The sequence below is a fragment of the Myotis brandtii genome, unplaced genomic scaffold (genome assembly GCF_000412655.1).
Source record: "Myotis brandtii unplaced genomic scaffold, ASM41265v1 scaffold250, whole genome shotgun sequence".
In the NCBI taxonomy this organism is placed as follows: Eukaryota; Metazoa; Chordata; class Mammalia; order Chiroptera; family Vespertilionidae; genus Myotis; species Myotis brandtii.
In genome coordinates, this window is record NW_005359478.1 from 4,297,290 (window position 1) to 4,311,376 (window position 14,087).

General features: G+C 42.2%; 1 protein-coding gene across 1 annotated transcript in view; it reads left to right on the forward strand.

Moving 5' to 3' along the window:
- The first annotated feature begins 698 nt into the window (after positions 1 to 698).
- LOC102256699 (dimethylaniline monooxygenase [N-oxide-forming] 1) overlaps positions 699 to 14,087 on the forward strand; it is a 20,011-nt gene continuing 6,622 nt past the window's right edge. Inside the window, exons 1-5 of the mRNA XM_005867643.2 lie at positions 699 to 872; positions 3,166 to 3,354; positions 4,605 to 4,767; positions 6,557 to 6,699; positions 9,740 to 9,939. Of these exons, the coding sequence (XP_005867705.2) occupies positions 741 to 872; positions 3,166 to 3,354; positions 4,605 to 4,767; positions 6,557 to 6,699; positions 9,740 to 9,939 (827 nt within the window). The 5' untranslated portion in view covers positions 699 to 740. The remainder of the gene's footprint in view (positions 873 to 3,165; positions 3,355 to 4,604; positions 4,768 to 6,556; positions 6,700 to 9,739; positions 9,940 to 14,087) is intronic.

A 14,087-nucleotide genomic window follows, 5' to 3' on the forward strand; every position in this document is an offset into this window, starting at 1 on the left:
TATATATATGTAATTCATTTAGCCATTAGGATATCAACCTCTTGGCAAGTATTTATGCAACAACTATTACAGACCAAATGTGCTGTTAGGAGCTGTGAGAAAACAAGAAACAAGTCAAGAAAATGCCCAGCTTTGGGGAAACATACAGTCTTATGCAGAGAGACTAATAGGTAGAAAGTGAATCAACACTACAATGCAGTCCCCTCTTGTAGAGTCAGGAGAGTGGCAAGCTCAACAGGGAGTCAAGGTAATAGATGCCTCCACAGACCATCTCTGGCCATTACTCTCATGCTCCCCGTCTCTGGAGTCCACTCCTCCCCTCCTCTGCCTGTTGGAGTTCTATGCATCCACAGTGTCTTGACTCCTAGTCCCAACTCGACTCCACCAGCTGTTGTGTGGCCGCATGTCATGTCACCACACTTATCTGAGTTTTAGTTTCAAGATGATCCGTGCCTGCTCTGACAGAATTTACAGTCCCAGCAACGACTATACTGACATTTGGCACCAGGTCTGAGTGCAGGGGAGGGGGGAAAGGGTCAAACCAGTGACCTGACCATCTCTCTTCTCATTCACAAACACTGGAGACCAGTTGCAGATCATTCAACAGGAGCAAATCCCTTCATTGCCCCAAACCTTTTTTCTCATTTGCTAGAGCAGCCAAGAACGGGGTGGGGCTTCCACCTATGAAAAGTAGAAAGCTTGGCCGCATTCCCCTGCCCCCCACCCCTGCACAGGAGAACATGGCCAAGCGGGTTGCAATTGTGGGAGCCGGGGTCAGCGGCCTGGCCTCCATCAGGTGCTGCCTGGAGGAAGGTTTGGAGCCCACCTGCTTTGAGAGGAGCGATGACCTTGGGGGCCTGTGGAGATTCACAGTAAGTGGGGTTTCAACCACTTTGTTGTGTCTATTTAGAAAAGGACTTGACTGATGCAAAAAGAGACTGAATTTTGTTCACAAGGGCCAGCTGCTCTGGGGACGGACTAGAAATATCTGCTGAACCAGGAAGGGCCACTGAAAGAAAAAAGCAGGGCACAGCCTGAGCTTAAGTGGAAGGCGTCAGCCGCCTTACAAACTTTATCCAGAGCCAAGAGGAAGAAAGTGCCTCTGAAGGGCTGCGGAAGAGGTTGGAGTGGCTGGGACGGGACAGGAAAGCCCAGGACCAGGGGAGCAGAAGCAGAACCAGGGGGCTGAGGCAAGACTAGGGACCGCAGTGTTTGTGGCAAAGGTATAAACACAGCGCAGGAAGTGCAGCCTCTGCCTGCAAGACTGAGCTGCGTGTGCCTGCTTCTTTTTCTAGCCCGGCTCTATCTGAAATTAAACAGCACAGGGCTTAGTGTACAATGGGTTCTATCCTCAAGGTCCTGCTTTCCAGGCAATCTCAGTCCATGCCAAGAATAATCAGAAGTCAAGAATGCGGTTTGGAGACTTGTTCCCTGAGTAAAAGAAATACTCTCAAATCTCAGCAGGGCTACAGTCTGGACTGGAGATAGGGTTGAGGTGAGGAAGGAGGACAGGGGACTATACAGGCCAGCGGTGACTGGTTTGGGGTCCAGGGGGTTATAGGGGCCCTGCTGGAGGCACCTGAAACCCCATGAGCTCCATGGCTCAGCCTAGGAAATATTAGCATTAGATCTCCCCAAACCTCCAATTTTCCCTCCTTCTCAGGAGGGCAAGAACACTTCCCTTGAGCCTGAAATGTGCTGTGGAGGAATAGTGAAAGGGAGCAAGGTGTCAGGTATCCTGGCCTCAGAGTCCCTGAAGGGCTAGAGAAAGAGAACATTCCTCTATTACAGAGGGTAGTATTTGGAACTGGAATAAAGTAATTGTTTTCTAACTCAGTGAGCAAAGCTCCAGAGAGGCCAAGGTTGCATAGGCCAGCTGGGCTCACATAGAGAAGAACTGTGTATCTTGAAATGTGTCCAACCACTGAACATGACCATCATTGCGTACAGACCTCCGAAAGGGAACTGATGAAAGAGCACAGCTGTTCCCATGATTCAAACTGCCTATGTTCCAATAGGATAGCAGAAACCCAATACTCAGGTCATTGTAAACCCCACCCCACCCCCGCCGCTGCCACCCCAAGTCCATTGAAGACACTGTTAATCAAGCATGATACCCCGCCCCCTCTGATGAGCCTCAGAATCCTTAACACAACACTCCAGAGAAGCACCACTAATCTATCAGAGTGGGGACTGAAACTGCCCAATTAAGGGCACTTCTAGTAGTGTTTCACCATACACACGGTTGTCAAACCTGGAAACCTTTTACCTGCTTCCTCTCCAAAGTCCTAAATCCCATAAATTGCACCTTACTGCTGCTTATCGATCCCACCTCTCTTGGTTTCAACTATCATTGCCTCTGCTCAAGCCCTCATTAGCAAGCACATGGATTTGTGTCTTAGGCTCTTAATTAAAGCTTCCTTCCTTTCCAGATCCCTCTAATTCACCTTTTAAAGAGCCAGAATTAGCTTTCTGAAATTCCACATTCAAACATTAGGAAGATTGCCATAACCTTCCTATAAAGCTTCCTTCCTTTTCAGATCCCTCTAATTCACCTTTTTTTTAATTGCTTAAAATATTACAAAGAGTAGTACATTTGTCTCCTTTTTTTTCCCCCCTTGACCTTCCCCCTAATTCACCTTTTAAAGAACCAGAATTATCTTTCCAAAATTCCACGTTCAAACATTAGGAAGATTGCCATAACCTTCCTATAAAATCCAAATTCCTTACCTTTAGATATGAAATCTTTCATAATCTGAACCCCGTTTCTCCATAATCAACAGCACCCCATGAAACCAAAGAATCCAGGAATTGCCCATCATTCAGATACTACTACTTCCTGGCTTCCATCTATTTCCATATTTTCTTGTACTTCGCTGTGATATTGTGTGAATCTGGACAGGTGAGTTCATCCCAGGTTTATTTGTTAGCACGTGATGAGTGAAATTATAATTCTGATCATAAAATTCATAGTGGGGCCCACTGTTCATCATCTCTCAAGGGCAGGATAGCAAATCCCACTAGAAGGTGACAGGTGACATATATCGTCTGGATCACCTTAATATTGGTCAATGTGTGGTTGTCTAATAATTAGCATCCATTTCATGGGTGTGCCCTCACATGTACAAACACATCCACGCTCATGTGCACACACTGTCTGTACAGGAACATGTTGAAGAAGGCAGAGCCAGCCTCTACAAGTCCGTGGTTTCCAACAGCTGCAAGGAGATGTCCTGTTACTCAGACTTTCCATTCCCAGAAGATTATCCAAACTATGTGCCCAATTCTCAATTCCTGGAATATCTCAAAATGTATGCAAACCAGTTCAACCTTCTGAAATGCATTCAATTCAAGGTAAGACACAGCATCAATCAATAGTCAGGAAGTACTGTTTAACCTATTTTTTGTGCTCTCTCTATAGCCTAGTCTTGGAAAATAAACTGGCAAGACTGATGTGACCTGGCTAGATTCCTTTTTCCCTTGTACTTAACCACACCCCAAGTGAATCTGAAGTTGGAGGTAGCTACTGTGTGTAAAGATTCACATGCATTACATTTTAATTTGTAATACTTATATACAAATATCCTAAGGGGCCTTAAATATATCTAACTACATTTTCAACTTGGGGCAAATGCCTGCAAAGAGGGGAACTGAGAACTATCAGTGCCTGGGTACTCTCTTCTTTACTATCCTTTGATTGGGATTGGCATGTACAATGGCCCATACACATGAGAACCTCACTATTTGAGGGGAAACTTTTCTCAGTATCCTTGGGAATAGAAAAATTTTTAAATATTATTCTTCTCACTGACCCTACCAATCTCCTTCCCATTTTGGAGGACAGAGAGGGAGGAAGGTAGAAGGACATGAATAAGTGAATATATCATCTTTCTCTTTCTTATCTCCTTTTCCCATTCCTCTCCAAAAAAAGAAAATTAAAATCCATGTGTTTCCCTTCTCCTGTTTCCCTCCCTATTGAAGATGGGTATGTTGAGGAATCCATAAGGAACTACACAGAGAAAGCAACATAAATGGGAAGATTGATGGAAACAAGTAACAAAAAATATTTATATTCACAACCTTTAAAGTACTCCTGCTCAAAACAAACTCAAAGGCATATCTCCACCTCCATGTTCACTGCAGCATTATTTACAATGGCCAAGACATGGAACCAACCTAAGAGTCCCCTGATGGATGAATGGATAAAGAGAATGTGGGTGGGTGGGTGGGTGCGTGTGCGTGTGTGTGTGCGTGTGTGTGTGTGTGTGTATGAATGTACTTCAGCCATTTTTTGAATAGTAGAAGGAAACCCTGCCATTTGCAACAACATGGATAGACCTTGAAGGTATTATGCTAAGTGAAATAAATCATACAGAGAAAGACAAATATTATATGACCTTACTTAAATATGGAATCTAAAAATCTGAACTCATAGAAACAGAGAATGGGTTGGTAGTTGCCAGAGATAGCCCAATTCAATTTATAGGGTTATACTTATTAATTATGTAGAATCTGTGCTCTAGAATGTTTGAAATGTCAACTGGCACATCAGCCTTTACCGGAACCTTGACAACTACTTATCACATCTGTGATTCTTTCTTCAGACTGAAGTGTGCAGGGTAACGAAACGTCCAGATTTTACTGTCACCGGCCAATGGGAGGTGGTCACCCTGCATGAAGGGAAGCAAGAGTCCGCCATCTTTGATGCCATCATGGTCTGCACCGGTTTCCTCACTAACCCACATCTGCCACTGGACTCCTTTCCAGGTATAACATTTTCTGCAGTTGACCTTAATTTGTCTCATGGAGCTATCCTGCTACTTGGTTTGTCTGGGAATGAATGCCTATGGCTCCTCCATTAAGTAGTTAAAGCTGTTAAGTAATAGGTCTTTTTCGTAGTCTGCACTTCCTAACCAGTTTTTGGCTTTCATGTGTTCCAAACAACCTATGAGTACCAAAGAATAGAATGAATAACTAACAAGCAGTTTTACGCTTCACTGAGGTTCAATGTCCCTCCTTAAGACATGGGATGCCTAGACAAGTTGGTAGCCTACGCACATTGCCAAAGTTGAGTTTAGAGGCCACCAAAAGTCAATCAGTGACTAAAGGAAAAAGCAGTTTGATTTTTTCGGGGTTTTTTAATTATATGAGTCATAGCAATTACCATGGCACTGTTACAATCACTCATCAACAGGGAGATAAGTCTTGGGAGGCAAGTGAAGACATCTTTTTCTGTCTTTTGCAACTAAGATTCATGTTAATCGCCATCAAATATCAATTGGGTTACAATTCAGAGGGACTAGAAAATGCAATAGTTGGTTTATTTCCTCTGCAGTAAGTATTCAAAAAGTTAGGAAATTTTTTCCTAAATATGACCTGTAGTGATTTCAAGGTTCATCTTCCAATAAATTCACATGTTTCCACTGGTTCTCAGTCTGCCCCCAGAGGTTACTCAAGTCAGGTCAGGTTAAGATAAAGCATATCCTGAAAACTGCCACAGGACAGAATCATTGAAGGAAAGCAACAAGTTCAGTCTTCTTCCCGATGCAGGAAACTGCTACATTATCCCTGAGAGAGGCTCACCATCTCTGCTCGAACACATTCAACAATGGACTCTCACCACCCCACATGACAACCCAATTCTTCGTCAGTTGTTGCCTACAGAGAAAATTACTGAGCAGTGAGCTACTCCAAACTCCTAAGGAGTGCCTAGTATAGGATCACTCCAAGAATCAAGAAAGTTCCATAGCATTGAGAGTGCACTGCATTTATTTAGCACCTATAGTATATTGCACAAGGTGCTAAGAATATCAAAGTGAATAAGAGACCATGCAGCCTGTATGGAATGAGTGGATTTTTATAGGAGTCCAGTAGAGAAATGACAAACCACAAATAACCTGGAGTGAAAACAATACTCATTTTACAATAAACTCATATATATACCTCCAATGGTCCTGGATCTGCTCACCAGATGTCACTCAAGTCAGATCAGATTAGGAGAAAGCATACTCTGAAAGCAACTGAGTCCATATACTCAATTTGACTAGGATAAGCCTGAAGCCCAGGAGATACAGATTCAATTAACAAGCTAAATTATCTTGGGCCTTGCACTTAACCTTCCTAACCCTTTGTTTCCTCACCCATAAGTGAGGGGCTCTTGTTCCTTGCTTGTGAAAATTCTATATAAATGAAATTTTATATATATTTGATATTCTGTCAAATATAGGATGTTCTGTCAACCTTTAAATGGTAATGACTCCTTACACTTTTCTTTATAAATCTTTTTGTCATGATATTTCAATTTAATAGTTAATTATCCAGTAAATAAAACTAGAGGCCTATTTAGTGAAATGAAGTACCTCCATTGAATAATCACTCACTAATTTCTGCAGATCGCAAAGTCATGTATTCATATTTCAGATTTTCTTAAAATTGAGTATGCTGTTATAAACAACGTAAAACATGTGTCTAAAGGATGTCATTGATTGAACAATACTTACGTTTTACTCACTGATTCTGTAAAGTCTCTATTTTACGTCTTATTTTTTTTCTACAGGTATAAATACATTTGAAGGTCAATACTTTCATAGCCGACAGTATAAACATCCAGATATATTTAAGGACAAGAAAGTTCTTGTGATTGGAGTGGGAAATTCTGGCACAGACATCGCTGTGGAGGCCAGCCATGTGGCAAAAAAGGTACTATATTATATATATAAAGTTCTTTGGTTTTCTTAGTTTTAAAGGTTTTTATTTCAATTATGATTGCTATTGAACCCATGAATAATTTTTAGTTCTGTATTTTTCAATTAGAGTTGACATTCAATATTATATTAGTTTCAGGTATTCAGCATAGTGATTAGATTTTATATAACTTATGAAGTGTTCCCGCTGATAAGTCTAGTGCCCCTCTAGTGCCATATGTAGTTGTTACAATACTATTGACTATATTCCCTATCCTGTACTTTACATCCCCATGACTATTTTTACAACAGCCAAGAAGGTATCATTCTCAATGTGATTTAATGAAGAACTTCATCTTAAGACACATGTCTCAAGCAAACAGTGTTGGACACCATGATAAATGATGAAAGGAATAAAAATGCCTAAAACGCATATACAACATGAATTTTTAAAGTATTTTTTCCTCAATGATTATAAATTTTACTGCAAATTCTAGGTGGCATCTTTCCTCCAAAACCTACTCCTCAGACTTCCTATTTTTGTTGTTTTCCCAGTCATCCCATGAGACCTACCAGAGGCGTCTGTTTCTTACCCAGTTCCATAGGTCAGACAATCCTGGCAGTTTCTCCTTGCTAAGCTCTCCCATTTGCTCCCTCCTTTTTGGATTACTTGCCACCACCATCATCAGATCCATACCACCTCACACCACAGCTGTGGCATTGTCCTCCTAATAATAATTGTAGAAACAGTTAATATTTATTGGGGTTTACCAAGTGCTTATGTGCTTAAGCACTTATGTGCCAAGTGCTTCACTAAGTGCATTGCCCCAACCAATCACTGAAGCAAGCCACTGATGCAGGTACTGTTAGTACCCTGGCTATAGATAAAGAAACTGAGGCTTAGAGAGGTTAAGAAACCTAAGATCATACCCCTAGCAGGTGGTAGAGCCAGTCTTCAAATCTAAGTCTCTTTCATTCAAAGCCGCTGTCCCTAATTCTACCCTGCACCCACCCCGTCCATCCCCCCAGATGCCCAACCACCAACAAACAAATCCTCTGAAAAGCCTGCTCTTGTTATGACACTCTTATGTTAAAAAATAAAAAAAACCTTCTAATAACTCCCCTATCTAAAATAATAATAATAAATTGTAGATGTATTAGCTCTGTGTTATAGGGTTCTCCATAGTCTGGTCCAAATCTGCCATTTTAACTTTACCCTCGCCCCCCACTACTTTCCTGCACAACATCAACTATAGCCTGACAGGTGTATTCTGAGCCCTTTCCAATCCCGTGCCTCTGTTTCCCCCTTCGATCACATCACATACCCCTTTTGCAGGACCCTTTTCTCTTTCATTACCAATGACATGGACATTCCTAGCTACCTGACCCCAACACAAAGGGATCTCTCCCTAGTAAGAATTGATGTGATACTTGTAATATACACTCCTCAGTTAACACGTTTTAACTCTTACTATTGCTAATTACATTTAACTCTTACTATTGCTATTACATTTATTAACACGTTTTAACTCTTACTATTGCTAATTACACTTATAGTATACATTTTCTTTCCAACTATGCTATAAACTCATTGAGAGCCATTTGGCCAACAAATACATATTAGTTGTTGGCTTCTCATGTGCTGAGTGTTGCACCAGGCACTGGGGATACACTGAAGAACACAACAACAAGTTCCCTCTACCACGGAGCACGTAGTCGTAGGGAGAACAGATGCTGGAAACAAGTATAAATAACTAGATCAATGACTGCAAGAGTGAAAGTAGCCAAATTTTACATAAAGAAAAAGGACTGGGAGTTTATAACTTTGATATTCCCTTCTAAAACTTTCAAATAAAGGACTTGATGACTGATTTGTTGATTGATTGATTTGGAAAGACTTAGCAGTCTGGTGAAGTCATCCTGAAGAAAGAGAAAGGAGGTCCTGAAACAAAAATTAGCATAGTCTCATCCACTATGACCACCACATGTGGGAAGCAGATTATTGGGTCTATGTTTCTAATCACTTGGAAATTTCTTCAGTCAGAAAACATGTGTTGGCACACATCTTATCATTTCTGTATCAACCAAGAAACTCCTCTCCGTTTAAAACAAAATTCATATCTACCAACATGTCCTATCTGATTCTATATCACGACAAAGAGGCAGGTTCAGTACAAATATGTTCAATACAGAATTATTGACATACTCACAACTTTTCCTACATTTCCTGTATTGCATATACTACTCCATTATAAGGCCAAACAGCATATATAATAAAAACACTGACACTGTAGCTCTGGTTGCCACACCCCAGTTTGTTATGGGGGAAGCCATCTGTTAATCAGTTGTTTTGTATCTGCAGAGTAACAGATTCGTGGACTAAATTTTCTTAGTTTTAAACAGTTGTGGAGAGACCAAGATGGCGGCATAGGTAAACACCGCAGACTGCTGCCGCAAACAACCACTTCAAAAATACAACTAAAAGACGGAACGGACATCACCCAGAACCGCAGGAAGGCTGGCTGAGGAGAGACTCTTCAACTAGAAGGAAAAAATAAATAAATAAATAAATAAAAAATAAACAGTTGTATAGACAACTTCTTATTGTGTAGGTACAAAAAAAACAAACAAAAAACAACAAACAAAAAACTATCAGCTTTGTGAATTCAGTCAGCTAGTAAACTTAGTCAATCTATAAATAAAAATAAAGTCCACCAAAACTAACTGTATTACTGAATTTTACTGCCAGTTCAAACAATGGTTTCTGTTGAAATCTTTTCTAGACTCCTTTTAATTGCTGCCACACCCTGTTCTTATTTTCTACAATTATTATAATATGTCTTAAGGCATTTTAATACTCTAGGTACTCAAACCATTATCTCAAAGGAATAACTTTAGAATAGGAGTTGAGGGAGCCAAACTATCTTGTCAGGGATGTATTTTGAAGGTGGCAGACTTTTTGATGTCATTCAATTTATGAAACTTCTCAAATCTCTGGCAGGCCAGCGCTGTTCACTTTGTCAGACTGAGTGACCTCTCTGATTGCTTCCTTCCAGGTGTTCCTTAGCACCACTGGAGGGGCATGGGTGATGAGCCGAGTCAGTGAGTCGGGGCTCCCATGGGACATGCTGTTCATGACTCGATTTCATAACATGTTGAGAAATTCTCTCCCAACTCCAGTTGTGACTTGGTGGATGTCAAGAAAGATAAACAGCTGGTTCAATCATGCAAACTATGGCTTAGCACCAGAAGACAGGTAAATATGATGTATCTGCAGAGGGCTATTAGGAGAAAGAGCCTCCATCCTTCTCACGGCATATCCAAACCAGGCAATAGCATGACAACATGCCTGAATATGAAGGAAAACTTCATACACACTTCCTTGATCATAGTAGCTCGGCGTTTTTGTGTTCTCGGTAAGTAAAATTATGAATTTCACCTTGTCAACAATCTTTAAAGTGAGTATTATTATAATCTCCCCTTTATTGTGGGTAAACTGAGGCTTATCACTTAGTAATAAGTGAGCTCTGTGACCTTAGCAAGTTACTTAAACCTCACCTACAGCAATCCTTCAACATTATCTTGTATTCGTTTCAGGTGCACAGCATAGTGGTTAGACAAACATACTTTACAAAGTGTTGTCCCCAATATTTCCAGTACCCATCTAGCACCATACACAGTTAATACAATATTATTGACTACATCTCCTATGCTGTACTTTACAACCCTATAACTATTTTGTGACTACCAATCTGTACTTCTCAATCACTTCACCTTTCTACACAGTCCCCAATAGCCCCCCACTCCCGCCTCTAGCAACCATCAGTCTGTTCTCTCTATCTATGAATCTGTTTCTATTTTGTTTATTTTTTAGATTCCACATAAAAGTGAAATCATATGGTATTTGTCTTTCTCAGTCTGACTTATTTCACTTAGCATAATACCCTGTGGCTCTATCTATGCTGTCGCAAATGGTAAGATTTCATTCTTTTTTATGGCCAATTAATATTCCATTGTATATATGCACCACAGCTTTTTTATCCAGCTATAGCAATCAAACGAGTGATCTGTCTATGACTCTTTTTTAAAAAAACACCACTCGCTATTTTTTTATTGATTTCAGAGAGGAAGGGAGGAGAGAGTAGCAATCAAACAAGAGTGATTTGTCTATGACTCTTTTTAAAAAAAAAAAAAACACCACTCAAGTTATTTTTTATTGATTTCAAAGAGGAAGGGAGAAGGAGAGAGCGAGAGACATCAATGATGAAAGAGAATCATTGATTAGCTGCCTCCTGCATGCCCCCTACTGGGGATCAAGTCCCCAACCCAGGCATGTGCCCTTTACTGGAATCAAACCCAGGACCCTTCAGTCCGCAGGCTGACACTCTATTTACTGAGCCAAACCAGCTAGGGTTGTCTATGACTTTTTTGACAAAAGCAACATGCTTGCCTTTTTTCACTGGGTAGGAAAAATCAAATCCTATAGTTGCCCTTCACCATCTCTCTAATAGCAGTGCCTTCTTGACCTTGTCAAGATGACCTTAACTTCAGTCTGACCTGTCACCTACAACCTATGACGTATTGTATTATTAAGAAGTAATGGTTTCAATTCCTTATTCATTAGGTTGGTACAATGAGCTTCTATTACTCCCGTCTGAGCTCCCTCCAGATTTAGCTCTGGCCCAGCATGGATCAGGTGGCACCCAAGCCACCATTGACAGCATGCAGTCCCCTTCCTGCTACATACACGTCTTTCCTTTTGCTCCCTTCTTCCTTCTCTCACATATCTTCCTCTTCCCTCCCCTCTATTATCCCCATCTATTCCTTCCTTATCTCTTATCTACCACCCTCTTCTACCTCCTACCTCTGAGCCTCCCAGGGGTTTTGACTCTTTTCATCAGAGCTTTTTCTACCCTTATTTCACTTAGCATAATACCCTGTGGCTCTATCTATGCTGTCGCAAATGGTAAGATTTCATTCTTTTTTATGGCCAATTAATATTCCATTGTATATATGCACCACAGCTTTTTTATCCAGCTATAGCAATCAAACGAGTGATCTGTCTATGACTCTTTTTTAAAAAAACACCACTCGCTATTTTTTTATTGATTTCAGAGAGGAAGGGAGGAGAGAGAGAGACATCAATGATGAAAGAGAATCATTGATTGGCTGCCTCCTGCATGCCCCCTACTGGGGATCGAGTCCCCAACTCAGGCATGTGCCCTTTACTGGAATCGAACCCAGGACCCTTCAGTCCACAAGCTGACACTCTATTTACTGAGCCAAACCAGCTAGGGTTGTCTATGACTCCTTTGACAAAAAGTAACATGCTTGCCTTGTTTCACTGGGTAGGAAAAATCAAATCCTATCGTTGCCCTTCACCATCTCTCTAATAGCAGTGCCTTCTTGACCTTGTCAAGATGACCTTGACTTCAGTCTGACCTGTCACTTACAACCTATGACTTATTGTATTATCAAGAACTATTGGTTTTAATTCCTTATTCGTTAGGTTGGTACAATGAGCTTCTATTACTCCCGTCTGAGCTCCCTCCAGATTTAGCTCTGGCCCAGCATGGATCAGGTGGCACCCAGGCCACCATTGACAGCATGCAGTCCCCTTCCTGCTACATACATGTCTTTCCTTTTGCTCCCTTCTTCCTTCTCTCACATATCTTCCTCTTCCCTCCCCTCTATTATCCCCATCTATTCCTTCCTTATCTCTTATCTACCACCCTCTTCTACCTCCTACCTCTGAGCCTCCCAGGGGTTTTGACTCTTTTCATCAGAGCTTTTTCTACCGTAAGCTTTACCTAGCCTGGGTGGCAGCCCATCTATATATATATAAAAGGCTAATATGCTAAGTGTCCCTCTGTCCATCCGACGGGTCACTATGACCCACAATGACCACCAGGGGGCAGACGCTGCCAAGCTGCAGTGACTTGGCAGCAGCCATTCTCAGGTGACACACCCCAAAACCAGAGAGGAAAGAGCCTGATTCCTCGCAGGGCCACGCAATTCCACCTTCTGCTGTGGGTTATGTTGTTACTGGGGCACTGTCGGCCCCAAATCTGGTTTATTGCACACTTGTGTTTGTGTTCAATGTGCACAAATTCATGCACGGGGTCACCAGTGGGACTATAAAGCATTTTATTTAATCCCATGTACTCCAGAAAATGTGAGAGGAGACTAAGGAATTATCATTCTTTAATTTCCAATGTTCTTACATATGTACTATTTCCTGTGCTCTTCATCCCACCCAATGAACTGATTAGAGGTCATATCCCTGTATGACAGATAAATAAGGCCTAAAGGGACCAAATGACTTTCCCAAACCCTGTTAAATGCAAACAATACTTTGCCTTTTTTATAGCCATATAATCTATAGGAACATTTTATTTTAAATTCAAAATCATTGTAATCAGCTGTTGGATCTCTATTTTTTAATTTATTTTTTTATCACCATTTATCCCCTCTGTGTCCTCTTCCACCTCCACCCATCCCCCTCACCCCCCACTCAGCACACTGCTGTGCATGTCCATGAGTTCTCTTTCTTTCTTTTTTGCTCAATCACTCCACCCCACCCCTAACACCCACCCCCCTCTAGAGCTTTCTGCCTGCTCTCTCTGAATCTGCCTCTATTTTGTCTGGTAGTTCAGATTGTTCATCATTATGATGCTGTCTCTTGCTGTGGATTCACCATAAGCCAAAAATGGCTCGGCTCATTGAAAACCAGTGTTTGTTTAGTGATTCCGAAGGCAGAGCCAGAAAAGGAGAATTCTGCCCTTGTTCCTTTGAAGCGCGTTTCCCTTGTACAATTGGTAGACTCCCGGTCCCCCTGCAGTCCTTCAGCTTTCCGCTGTCTGCAAATGGCAGCGAGAGCTGACGCTGCAATTCAGCAAGCTCCGACCTCCTTCTCCTCAGGCTTCCAAACTCTAGCAAATGTAAGTCATTATCCTGTCCTTCTGGGTCCCTCGTGAGCCCCACAGAGGTAACTTTCCTGTCCCAAAACTGACCCCTCCGAAGGCGGCGGCGGGTGGGAGGCAGGCCCCGGCCCTGGGCCCTCCAGAGCAATGTCAAATACTCGCCTATGCAGGGAGCAGTGACTCCTGAGAGACACCAAGCGCTGAATGAGCAGCTGCTGACAACAAACAAGAGACAGAGACCGCACAGGGAAGGCTGGGAGGCGGGAACCCTCTGGAAGCTGCAGGCCTCCCCACCCAGAGGAACAGGCTGCGCGCGCCATTACGTCCCCTCCACCCGGACAGGGCGGCGGCAGCTCTACTGGGGGCTTTGGCCTACCTGTGGGTTCCCAGAGCACAGTCCCGGCTACGTGGCCTGGAGCCTTTGGTCTTCGAACAAAGGGAACAGGCAGGAGCAGCAGGGTGTCGGCAGCCACCACGCGCC